The following is a 12,320-nucleotide window of genomic DNA, read 5'->3' on the forward strand; positions in this document are numbered from 1 at the left end:
CTGAAATAATGCTCCTTGATTGAATGAAAAAATGATGAGCCAGAGAAATAAGAGTAATTAAAATTGGTCAGGACATTTCATAATCCCTAAACAATATAGTCATTAAGAATATCATTTATCATTGGTCCCATGAGAGTTTTTAATGAAATTTTAAAAAAATTAACTGCAGTATTTCTTTTCAATGAAAAAAGGAAGAATTGGATACTGCAATGTGATCTGTTAGTAGACAAAAAAAATCAATTCCTTTGAAAGTGCATCAAATCTTTCTGGCCTTAATGATATTTAAGGCATCAAATAAATGAGGATTTGGTATACCTCTTTCATCCTCCCAGTAAGTAGAAGACCATACCTTGAATATTTATATAAATATAAATTTATTTTAAATGCACTTTACAGTTCTGTAGGTCCCTAAAATTAACTGCCACATTTGTGGAAATACAAATGGCAATGGATTATACAATGTAAATTCAAAATTAATTTAGTGGAAACCAAAGATATGTTACAAATTCTGTATAAATACCCTTGCAAAAAAATCTGTCGAACCTTAAGTATCAGTGAAATGAGGGGGAATTACTAAAATTGGGCAAACCTACATTACCAGACAACCACCATTCCTAATTAAGAAACACTTTGTTTTATTTCAAACAAATCACTGTGAAAATCATTATTCTATGATGACACATTTTCTAGTTTGGATTCAGTCGGATCACAATTAAAAATTAACCATTTAAACATTATTATTTAAAGAGTCAAGAACCAACATGGAGAAAATTAGTGGATGGAAAATTAAGAGGGAAATGCAGAAATCTAGAAAAAACTTTCTCAGAGGGAATCAGAAATATAGAGGGAAAAGTAACTGTCTTGCACATAAGTTTCAATATAGGAAAAGAATAAAATGTCAACTGAAGATATGATGAAAGTGTCAAGGGATTATATTAATTAATTTTTCTCCTGTGCAAACAAAAAACTTATCTTAAACAACTGTACTGCAACCAAGGATGTTCCCTTTCAAGTCAAGAATATACACACATATGTAATATATATGTAACATAATACAAATATATTTTACATGTGTATACATATATATATATATATATTCATTTTTCATGATGTCTTTTGCCCTCCATATATCATTTGCCAGTTATTCATGTTCCCATTCATTTCTAGCAATTACAGATCTAGTGGAAATATGAAAGTGTTATTGTCAGGCTTTAAGCTATTTGAATATTCTTACCAATTCATTATGGTAAAGGATTATATAGATTCATTGTGGTATAGTAGTAAGAGTATAACCTCTATGGTCACTCCCAGCACTAAATCAATGCTCCTATGATCCATGTTCAAATCCTGGCTCAGTAACTCTTCTGTGACCTTCAGTAAATCACTTTATCTTCTTTATGTCTCATCTTCATCTGTAAGATTCAGTGCCTTCTAGATATAAATCTTTACTTATATAAACTAGGATCTTATGATATTGGTAAGTAGAACACAAGGCAGCTAGGTGACACAGTGGATAGACTACTAGTAGACACTACTATAGATGGAGATCTGGACCGGGAGTTAGGAAATGCATCTTCCTGAGTTCAAATCTGGCCTCAGATACTTACTAGCTGTGTAATCATTTGGGCAAATCATAACCCTGTTTGCTTCAATTTCCTTATATGTAAAATGAGCTGGAAAAGGAAATGGCAAACCACTTCAATATCTCTGCCAAGAAAATCCCAAATGGGGTCAAAGAGAATTGGGCATGGCTGAAAACGACAGGACAACAACCAGAATACAGGATAACGTTCACATTCTGTACACCTTTTCTTCTTTTCAAAAGCTAACCAGTCCATACTGGAAACGTAGTTGGGACTGACATTAGCATCATGCTATAACCAGATAATTTTTTTGGTTTTCTCAGATATTTTCAATGAATGCTAATTTAATAAATTTCATCATTTTGTTGATGGTGTTTTTCTTTCCTGTTTACTTGTTTTGTTTTTGTTTATACCACCACTCAAACTACAAGGTAAGAAATAAAGCATAATTGCTCTTAAAGGCAAACTGATCATTACTAACAGATGAATACATTTTGGGGGTGTTGGGTGTCTGAGAAAAAGAACAGAAAATAAAAAGAAAAAAATGGAATTATGTGATGAGTTTTCAAATGGAGTAACATCCTGAGGGGTGATATACAGGATACTGTACAAAGAAGATGAGCCTCTGGTCTAACAGTGCACGGCTTTTATAGACTAGGGATTCAAAATTGTCTTTTGGAGGAATGCAGAACTTATCTGGATAAAATATCTTTACCTGACAGGTTCTCAAATCAAAAAGTATCTTGAATTTTAAGGCAGCGAATCAACCAATTATTCATTTTAATAGTTTTAAATGAAAGCTTAAAGGACAAATTAGAGACCACCTAATTCCAAAACTCTCATTTTACAAATGAGGAAATGAGGCCTATAGAGGTTAAGTAACTTGTTTAAAGTCACATAGTGAGTACTCTTTGTTTCTTTCCTTTTATTTCCATCATGCTCCCCACATCTCAAGTGGGAGTCTGTTTTTTTATTTACTATTCTCTGACCTCTCCACCTCCATATATATGTTGTATTTCTTGTATTTCTGCATTATGCTCTGTACCTAAATGTTATTTGTCTGTTCAATCTTTTTGTTTGTTTCAAAAGAAAACAAGGTTTATGGTATGCTTTCCCCCCATAACCCTCCATATTTGAATATATTCCTTATGTTGTGTCTCTTTCATGAGATAGTGAGTTCTTTCCCTTTCTCCTCATTTCCTCCTTAGGATAATCCCTTATCATTTTCTGCCTTTTAAGAAATCAAAATACAAATAAATGATAGCTAGATGGATGATAGCTAAAACAAATCTATCTCTGGCCTTCTATCTAGCTATTTAACTTTCTCTACAGATAACTGGATTTTGAGAAACCTTTGTTTCTTTTCCCCTATTAGCATATAAATAATTATTCCCCAAATAATTCCTTCCAATTGGTCAAATGCATATAACTTTTCTGTGTTTCTCTTGACTCCTAAATTTTCATTCAAAAGTGTCTGCTCAATTCTGTTTTTTTTTCATCTGGTATGCTTAGAAATAATCTATTTCATTAAATGTCTATTCATCCCCCATAGAATTACATTCAGTGTTGTCTGAGAGACAACATTCAACAACAACAACCATTCTTGGTTGTAGGCCTATATCTTTTGCTTTGGGGGATATCATATTCTCCAAACTCCAGTCCTTTATATTGGTAGCTGCCAAGTCTTGAGGGATCTTAACTGTAACTCTTTGGTACCTGATTGGGGTTCTGGGGGCTTTTCTTCTTGTCAGCATTCTGAGGCCGCCCTCTGTGTGTACAAATTCCATCCTTAAAAGATCAAATAATTGATCTGATAATGTAATTGAAATTACAGGATCATAGTCTTTGAGCTGGAAGGGCCATTAAAGGACAGCTAGTGAAACCCTCTCATTTCATAGAGGACAAAATGAAATGGAGTCCCAGGCACTTGCTCAAGATAAAACATCTAATGGGGGGTAGAAGGGAGTGCTGGAGGAGGAAAGAAGAGAATGGAAAGAAAAGGGAGAAGGGAAAAAAATTACACCATGTATACTATGTGCCAGGCACTGTGCTAATTGTTTTTTTAAACAAATATTATCTCATTTTTGATGCTCAAAATAACCTTCAGATATGGGGTAGGAGGCATTGCTACTCCTATTTTACAACTGAGGAAACTAAAGGCATCGGAGGTTAAGTAAGTTGCCCAAGGTCACACTACTAGTTAAATGTCTGAGGTCAAATTGGAATTCAGGTCTTTCTAATTCTGGCTCTGTGCTCCATCCAGTGTGTCACTAGCTGTCTCTCAAATATTATGATAATGAGAAGAAAAGGGAGAGGAAAGAGGGAGAAGGGGAACAAGAGGAGATATCCCAAAGGCAGGGTTTGAAACCAAGTCCTCTTCTTTTAAAGCCAGCGTTCTTTCTACCCTACCGCACTGTCTTGTTGATTTTTTTTATCATCAAACATACAAAGGAAGGAAAGCATAGACGAGCTGACTGAACTAGTCAATGCATCTGAACAGTTATGCCTGCTCTAGAAACTCCACACTTTCATATTTCCCACAAGACAACAGGCTTTTAGTCTTATTTCGATAATAGCAGCGATTCTTACTTCTGTAATTTTCTGGTTCACAAAGAACATTAATGTTTTCTAGGGTTATGTTTTCATCCTCTAGAGGCCATCGCACACACTTATGCCTTAAGTTGCCCATGAACAGCTGCAGCCCGATGAGAGCAAACACGCTGAGGCAGAACAGGGTCAGGATCATGACATCAGAAAGCTTCTTCACTGACTGGATCAGGGCCCCCACGATAGTCTTCAGTCCTGAAAACAGAGGTGTTCATGATGGTAAAATCAAGTACCCTCCCATAACATTACAAACTCACTCTCCCACAAGTTGTAAGAGACATGCAGAATTCCCTTAACAGTGAAGCTGTCTTGTTGACATGAGTAGTTCAGAAAGGTGAATATGTAGCTCAGTATTTGTGTCTACGTGTTAACTGTGAGGGCTTGATTACACATGACATAAGATAGTCCCAAACGCTTGTTGGAACACCAAAAAGAGTAACCGGCATGTTCATGCTTCATCGCAAAACTGAGGTAAAAAAAAACCATCACTGCATCAATGATTTTCAAACAAACTGACTCCCTTTAATTATACATTAAAGGTTCAGTAATAAAGATGTTGACTTGTAACATATAATGAATAACATGTATATGTTCAGTTAAGAAGTTGTTTGAAGAGAAAAAGCATCTTGATAAAACTATGTCATGCAATGCCTCATGCTAATACTGTGCCATCTTTTTATTTTCCTAATTCTACTAAGAACTAAAGTATGAAGACTATTTGAAATTTTCAATCCTGCATGTACATTAAAGGGCAGAATTTTGGAAGGAAAGAAAATTTCAAATGGAGATGCGAGCCAAAGGGCTGCATACCTTCTGCAAGACTCATGCAATTAATTAAACTCAAAGGCTGATTTTGACTCTAACGTCAGTGCATTGCAAAGTATTTTCATTAAAAATCTATAGTCACTGGATGCCTGCTTTTAGGTATTCTGAGTAGTGCTATCAAAATCAGCCTCGGTGTTTAATCTCACTCTCACCTGGAATGACTGAAATTGTTTTCAACGCTCGGAGAACTCTGAATGTTCTCAACGCTGAGACGTTGCCCAGATCCACAAACTCTGTCACATATCTGTATAAGGGAGTTCACACACAAACACAGTGACAACACACTCATACACACACACAAAAACAACAACCCACAGTTGGAGATATGAAGGGCCTAATGCTTCACATCAACCACGTCTTACCTGGGATTACAGAAATAGTTTTCAAAGCTCTCAAGACTCTGAAAGTTCGAAGAGCTGAAACATTGCCTAGGTTTACAAATTCTGTTAAAAACCTGTAGAATTAAACCAGAGTTATTCAGAATTTAGACAATTTATGTTACTTACCCATGTCTCTTATCAGGACCTCTTTATGCTTTTGAAATTCATTAAAAAAACAGTAGTATTTTACATGCAGCAAAGACAGTTTCTCTCATTGCCACCAAGGAAATTGATTTTAATAGAGAGAAAATGAACATATAACTGTTCATACATCATGTACCACACAAAATTCATTGACTAGGAATAATTATAAGCCTCAAAGAGCTAGCAATATGACAATATAATTTGCTTGAAAATATTTTTATCTGTAAAAATATACCATATAAAAGCTAGGATATCCCCTTTTATGGCCATTCCTGTGCTGAATAGATAGAGCTGAAGAAAGTTAATTTTCAGCATTTTAATACTAGTGCATCTTAAGAAAGACTAATTATGAGGGTTTGTTTAAAAAGAGATGTTTCAACACAGAACACTCTGAAAATACTACCATTTAAAATAACAATAAAGAACATCTTAAAATACTTTTTAATTGAAAATTAAAACAGAAAGAAATTAAAAAGGTGTGTAGGTATGAATATACAGATTGTCCCAAAAGTTTTGAATTAGTGCAATATTAAGCTGGATATATGTATGCATGTGTGTATATATGTATGCAGTATTTAGAGGGAATACATCATATATATATTTATTAATATACAAAATGTTCCAAAAGCCTAGTACAAATTTAAGCTATTAAAGCATGCATACATTGATGCATATATATGTTGATATATGGAAATACAATGTTAGTACATACACATAACACATACAACATGTTTGCTTGTATATGTACGAACATATATGCAACAAGCATTTCATATATGTAGCATTCATGTGATGTATGCGATGCATTATACATATATGTGAGTATAATACACATATGTGTATATGTACGTGCATATATACACCTATGTGTACATAAGTGTATATGTATAAATAAAATGTATACATGTTTGCATGCTTTAATAATTTAAAACTGCACTGAGACTTTGGAACACCCTGTATATCAATACACATTCTTGTTAAATGTACCTTCTATTTTCATTTCCAAATGAAATTATATAGCAAGACATTTTCTTGTTATTTAATTATGTATATGCAGGAATGTGCTGGAGCCAGCTCACAGCAGTTTGCAATGGTCAACTGTTAAAATTTCAAAAAAGAGCATTTACATCTTGAAAACTGGCAAATGCTGAAAATCAGGAATTGATTTATGGTTTTGTGAATTGTTTAGAACTTTAGACTTAAGAGAGTGATGGAAAGAATGCTAAAACTTACAAGTGTGTGGTGAACACATCTTCCCCCCTGGAGAGCCAGTTGTCAAACATTTACAAGTTTGTATATGACTGTGCATATGTGTAATTCTTTTAGTAAGAAGGTGAGCCTCCAACATCATATCCCAATAAACTGATTAAAGAATAAGCATTCATGATGGCAGACACTACACTAGAGACTGGGTTCTTTATGTTACTTACCCATGTCTCTTATCAGGACCTCTTTATGCTTTTGAAATTCATTAAAAAAACAGTAATATTTTACATTCAGCAAAGACAGTGTTTCTCTCATTGCCACCAAGGAAATTGATTTTAATAGAGAGAAAATGAACATATAACTGTTCATACATCATGTACCACATAAAATTTATTGACTAGGAATAATTATAAGCCTCAAAGAGCTAGCAATATGACAATATAATTGAGAAAAAGAAACAGTAGTTGACCTCAACTTGTTTACATTCTACAGAGAAAGACCTACAACATAAATACAGGGTAATTATTTTGAGGGGGAAGGCACTAGTAGCCTGGGGGAGCTCAAACCTATATACATATTACATATACTTATATATACACACATGCATTTAAACATTTGCCCATATATGATATATCCTATACACAGATGCATATGCATATACACATGGAGAGAGAGAGAATGAGAACGACAAAGACAGAGATTAGGGTTAAAGCTCACCACAGTTGCTACTGAGGTCCAGTCTCCCCCCAAATACCTTATATCATCTATTTGTGTATCTGTATCCCCCTAGAGAATATAAGCTCCTTGTCCTTTCAACTCCACAATTGCTGCATATTTTTTCTTTTTATTTCCAATGCCTCATACAATGTCTAGCACATAAATGCTTACTGAATGATTGATTCAGGGGGATGTCATATTTATTAAAATATTTTCTTCTGAATTTTTATGCATTTATTGGGACTCAAACAGTGTGCTTAGTGAATTTTTCAGTTCTGTATATGAACCTGGACAAAGTATAAAATCAACCTATGCATTACTCTTTCAGCCATGAAAAATGGATAACATATAGTTTCTACTTTACAGTCAGGTTCTGAGAACTAAATACAAACACCCTGAAGATCTTTGGGAGATATACATATAATTTAAAAATAAAAAAAATTGACAATACTTACGCAAAACAAATGACAATGAAGTCAAGCCAGTTCCACGGATCACGAAGGAAAGTAAATGGCCCTATACAGAATCCTCTTGCAAGAATTTTTACCAGTGATTCAAAAGTATATATTCCCGTGAAAGTGTACCTGAGGGCAAGTACCCACAAGAGCATTACAACCCCAAATAGCACAACATCTCTGATCAAAGAAGTTGGAAGTGGTTGAATCTCTGTAAATAAATCACTTCCCTAGAGTAGTAAACAAAAACTCATGACATTCTACAAGATCAATGTAGTGTCCGTTTTTTTCTGTTAAAATAGTCCACAGCCAAAGATTGAATATGCTGTTAGTTTCTCAAAAATCTGTAATTTCACTGATATGACCATTCCCACCACCAATGGAGATTTTAATCTTCTCTATAACTAAGTACATTGTTTTAGAGAGTTATAGGCAAAAAAACCAAAAAAATAAAATGTATCACTCTATGGCCAAACTGATGATGAGCCTCTCTGGATCTATAAAAGTTGGGTCCTTATTTCACAGGACCACAAGCTTAAATCCGATGAAGTACTCTCTGAATAGTTCAGGGACATCCCTAATAATCCTCATTACTCAAAAGTGAAAAAAAATATAACAACTATCATACCGGCACATAAGGAGAGATAAACATCAAGTTAATGACTTCCCTAAAGGGATAGAGAACATTCTAATTCAGAATAGACTAAGGAATATTAAGCATTAAAATCTGCATTTTGGTTGGCAAACTTACTCGACATTCTTTGTCCAGTCTGGAGGGTTACTCATCGTCATAAAAATACAATTAGTCAGGATAGTACACATGATGAGCATGCTGAACAAGGTAGGCCAGAATCAAGGAAGGTAGCATAATAAGTCATATTAGAGACATTATAACCATTCCATCAAGACAATTGTCTACATAAGGAAAATTTAAAATCTCTGACAAAATTTTTTCCACAAAAACCTTCTTGCCCCCACCTTCCACAGTTGGCATATACAGTGCCAAATATTTGCACAGTCTCCAAAGGTTGACTTAGTCTATATGTCAATGCATATCTAAAAAGATATGGAATTCCATCAAGTTGAAAAACTAACACAAGTGATTTTTTCAAAGTGGAAAAGCATTACTTGAAGATTGAATGACAATTCTTTTCATTCAGTATAAATTCGTTTTTAAAAGAAACCCTCTCAAAAAAGACACTAGAAAAGGATATGAATGAACCAAAATCTTAATAGAAATTCTTCTGATCAGGTTGAAAGGTGTTAAAATGTACAAGGCAGGGGTGGCACTGAATCGGAAAATTGTTTTCCCTTTATTCAATACTATGAATGTCTGTAGGAGAAAAATGAATATGGTGTGAAACGGAAAAATTAAAATTTTAAATTAATTACATAGATTCTTTTATTTATTCATGACAATTTATTTCAAACACAGACAGTCTCCCAAACTACTGGAAGGGTGGATTAAGGAATACTGGATGAACACCAGCTATCACATTAACAACGATAACAATAGACATTTTTATAATGTTTTAAAGTTTGCAAAACCGTTTGTCTACACTATTTCACTTGATTAGCTAGTTTTGTGACCTTGAACAAGTCCCCTTTTCTCTAGAAGTTCCAGTTCCTATATCTATAAAATGAAGAGATTGAATAAGATAATAATTAAGGGAAACTTCCATCTGTACTCTGATTTTTTTGAATGATATTCCCTTATAATTCAAATAAATTATGATGATTTGTGGTTAAAATGATTATATTTAAATTTATCATGCAACTTTCTTCTCTGCTGGTATGGTATATTCAGATTAACCAACTAGATTTTAGCCATACACCTAACAATGGACCAGAACTGTGAGCTGTATTTTTGAAGGAAAAAACATATGCTGAGTTTTTATGAAAATTAAGGTTAAGTAAAATCAAGATGAAATGGCATGTTGCTATTCTGGGGATGAATTATGGGAAGAAAATTTTTTTTCCTTTATTTGAAAAATTAATCAGATGTGGGATTCTAAGTATCACTGAAAGCACAATACATTAAATTAATTTAATGAAAAAGATAACTGCATTATATACACTATTAGAGAACAGCTATATGAAAAGCCAATGAGAGCTTTCTATATGGCCAGATAATTAATAAAAATAAGTTTTCTTCTTAATAATGTCCCCCAAATCTAACATCTATGTAAAATTAAAATTTCATAGACTCATGGAATTTTACAGCTGGGAAGATTGAATCACCTAGTCCGGGCACCTTATTTTTCAGATGAAGAAAATGAGAGATTAAATTTCTTAACCAATTTTATATGGCTAATTATCTTAAGAGAAAACTTAATTGGACAGAAAGTGCTTAAAACATAATACTATACTGGTGAAAATATAATAAATGTAACATTTGCGATAAAAATATTTACACATAACCTCTTCTCTAAGAAAATATATTCCTACTACACAATCCTTGAAGTCATTGAGAATGGTGTAAGGTGTAAATGATTTATCATTTTAAAAATTTTGATCTTCTGGTGATTTTCTTCTTCTTTCTTCACCAGCCTTTTCTTGTTTCCAATTTGGTGAGAATGAGAAAGGTGGTTGGAATAGACTCACATAGTGTCAGATCATGAAGGAACATTTGAAATTGCCTAGTCCAAGTCCTGTTGAAAGGGAGTCAGTCTATTTCCCAGAGAATAGGAAGCTTTCCCTAAGTAGTTATTATCTTACTTCAGGTGCCACTTGTACCTTCAAGTCTTCTCTGTTCCTGCCTCCTTCCAGTTTTGAGCACTCTCTTCCTTATTAAACTGGTGCTAGGTGGTATAGTGGATAGAGTGTGGGCCTGGAGTCAGGAAGACTCATCTTTCTGAGTTCAAATCCAGTCTCAGATACTTACTTAGCTGTGCAACCCTCTAGCAGTATGTAGTAACCAGCAAGCTTGTTCTACATTACCATTTCCATAGTGTGAGCTGATTAGACTGGGGACATCATATTATCATTATTGTTGCTGTTAATAACAATAATAACAGGTGGCAGAGTAGATAGCATGCCAGGCTTGAAGTTAGGAAAACCTGAGTTCAAATCTGGCCTCAGACACTTAACTAGTGGTGTTACCTTGGGCAAGTTACTTAACCCTGTTTGCCTCAGTTTCCTCATGTGTAAAATGAACTGGAGAAGGAAATGGTAACTACTCCAGTATCTTTGCCAAAGAAACCCCAAATGGGGTCATGAAGAGTTGTACATGACTGAAACTACTCAACGGTAACATCATCATCATCATTACATCATCTTGATAGATTTGGGTTCTTGGTCCAATTTTATGTTTCCTGTGTCCAGGAATTTCAGTTATGGTATTTCATTATTTTATTTTCAATATCATGTAAAATCAGTAGGTAACTTTCTATATTCAAAAAAGAAAAGAATTTTGCCCTCCTAATGTCTATATGGACTATGAATCTAATGAAACTGATTAAGATTTCATTTCAATGACCTTTAATGATTTTATCTCATTACAAAACACTCATAATGGGAATGTATTCATCTCTACTCTTTATATATTATTCTATCATTACAACTGCTAAAACGAAATATATTGACATTTCCAGCTTTCCCACTGCTTCTTCTAAAATTTAAATATTTGTGCTTTTTAAAATATTTTTAAAATGAATTTCCCTTTCTTAATAATGTGCTAGGTTTGTGCTTCCTTTAAGTTAAATTACTATCTTATGAGCTATCATCTACTTTGTTGTTCTTTTTGCCCCCCCACAAGTTTTGCGTTTATGTTTGTCCTGCCATCAAACAACATTTATTCTGTGTGCTGAAACACTCATTTGGGCCAGCTTTTACAGAAAGTAATTCATAGATTTTTAGTCCTCAGTTACCAGAAGTGGATACTTAACCTCTTCAAAATTTTCTAGAAAGTTTATTTTTAATCACTAGACAAAAAAAACCAATCATATCTACTCCAGCAGTTTATTTGGGGGTGACAATCAATATGGTTCCACGATGTTTTTCTATTTTGGATGGAAAACTGAAAACTTATAAAGAATATAAATTCATCATACTTAATCAAAATGTAACTGATGTTATATTTTCCTTTTTCCATATGGCAACAAGGATTTTCCTTTTTAAACAGACTTAAAATTTCATGGATATAGGGAGTTCTGATGTGGAAAATCCTCCACTTGGGCTGCCTCTCAACTTTTCTGCTATTTAAATAGGCTTGGAGATTCTAACATCATTTAACATACAAACTGCAACAAAACATTAACTAGATTAAACACAAGAGTATATCCAAACCATTAGATATGCGCTTAAATTTAATCTCTAAGCATTTTAGAAATTCTTGGCATTTATAGCTTTTGTTTTACCTTGCAAAATTTTCTTCTCGCTCAGTTTAAAATACTTTCCTAAGG

General features: G+C 33.7%; 1 protein-coding gene across 1 annotated transcript in view; it reads right to left on the minus strand.

Moving 5' to 3' along the window:
- The window catches only part of SCN9A (sodium voltage-gated channel alpha subunit 9), a 190,472-nt gene that overhangs the window by 85,058 nt on the left and 93,094 nt on the right, over positions 1 to 12,320 (minus strand). Inside the window, exons 3-7 of the mRNA XM_072612196.1 lie at positions 9,132 to 9,250; positions 8,669 to 8,758; positions 7,918 to 8,046; positions 5,378 to 5,469; positions 4,173 to 4,385 (exon numbers count right to left, since the gene is read on the minus strand). Coding sequence (XP_072468297.1) covers positions 4,173 to 4,385; positions 5,378 to 5,469; positions 7,918 to 8,046; positions 8,669 to 8,758; positions 9,132 to 9,250 — 643 coding nt within the window. The remainder of the gene's footprint in view (positions 1 to 4,172; positions 4,386 to 5,377; positions 5,470 to 7,917; positions 8,047 to 8,668; positions 8,759 to 9,131; positions 9,251 to 12,320) is intronic.

The sequence above is a fragment of the Notamacropus eugenii genome, chromosome 5 (genome assembly GCF_028372415.1).
Source record: "Notamacropus eugenii isolate mMacEug1 chromosome 5, mMacEug1.pri_v2, whole genome shotgun sequence".
Taxonomy (NCBI): Eukaryota; Metazoa; Chordata; class Mammalia; order Diprotodontia; family Macropodidae; genus Notamacropus; species Notamacropus eugenii.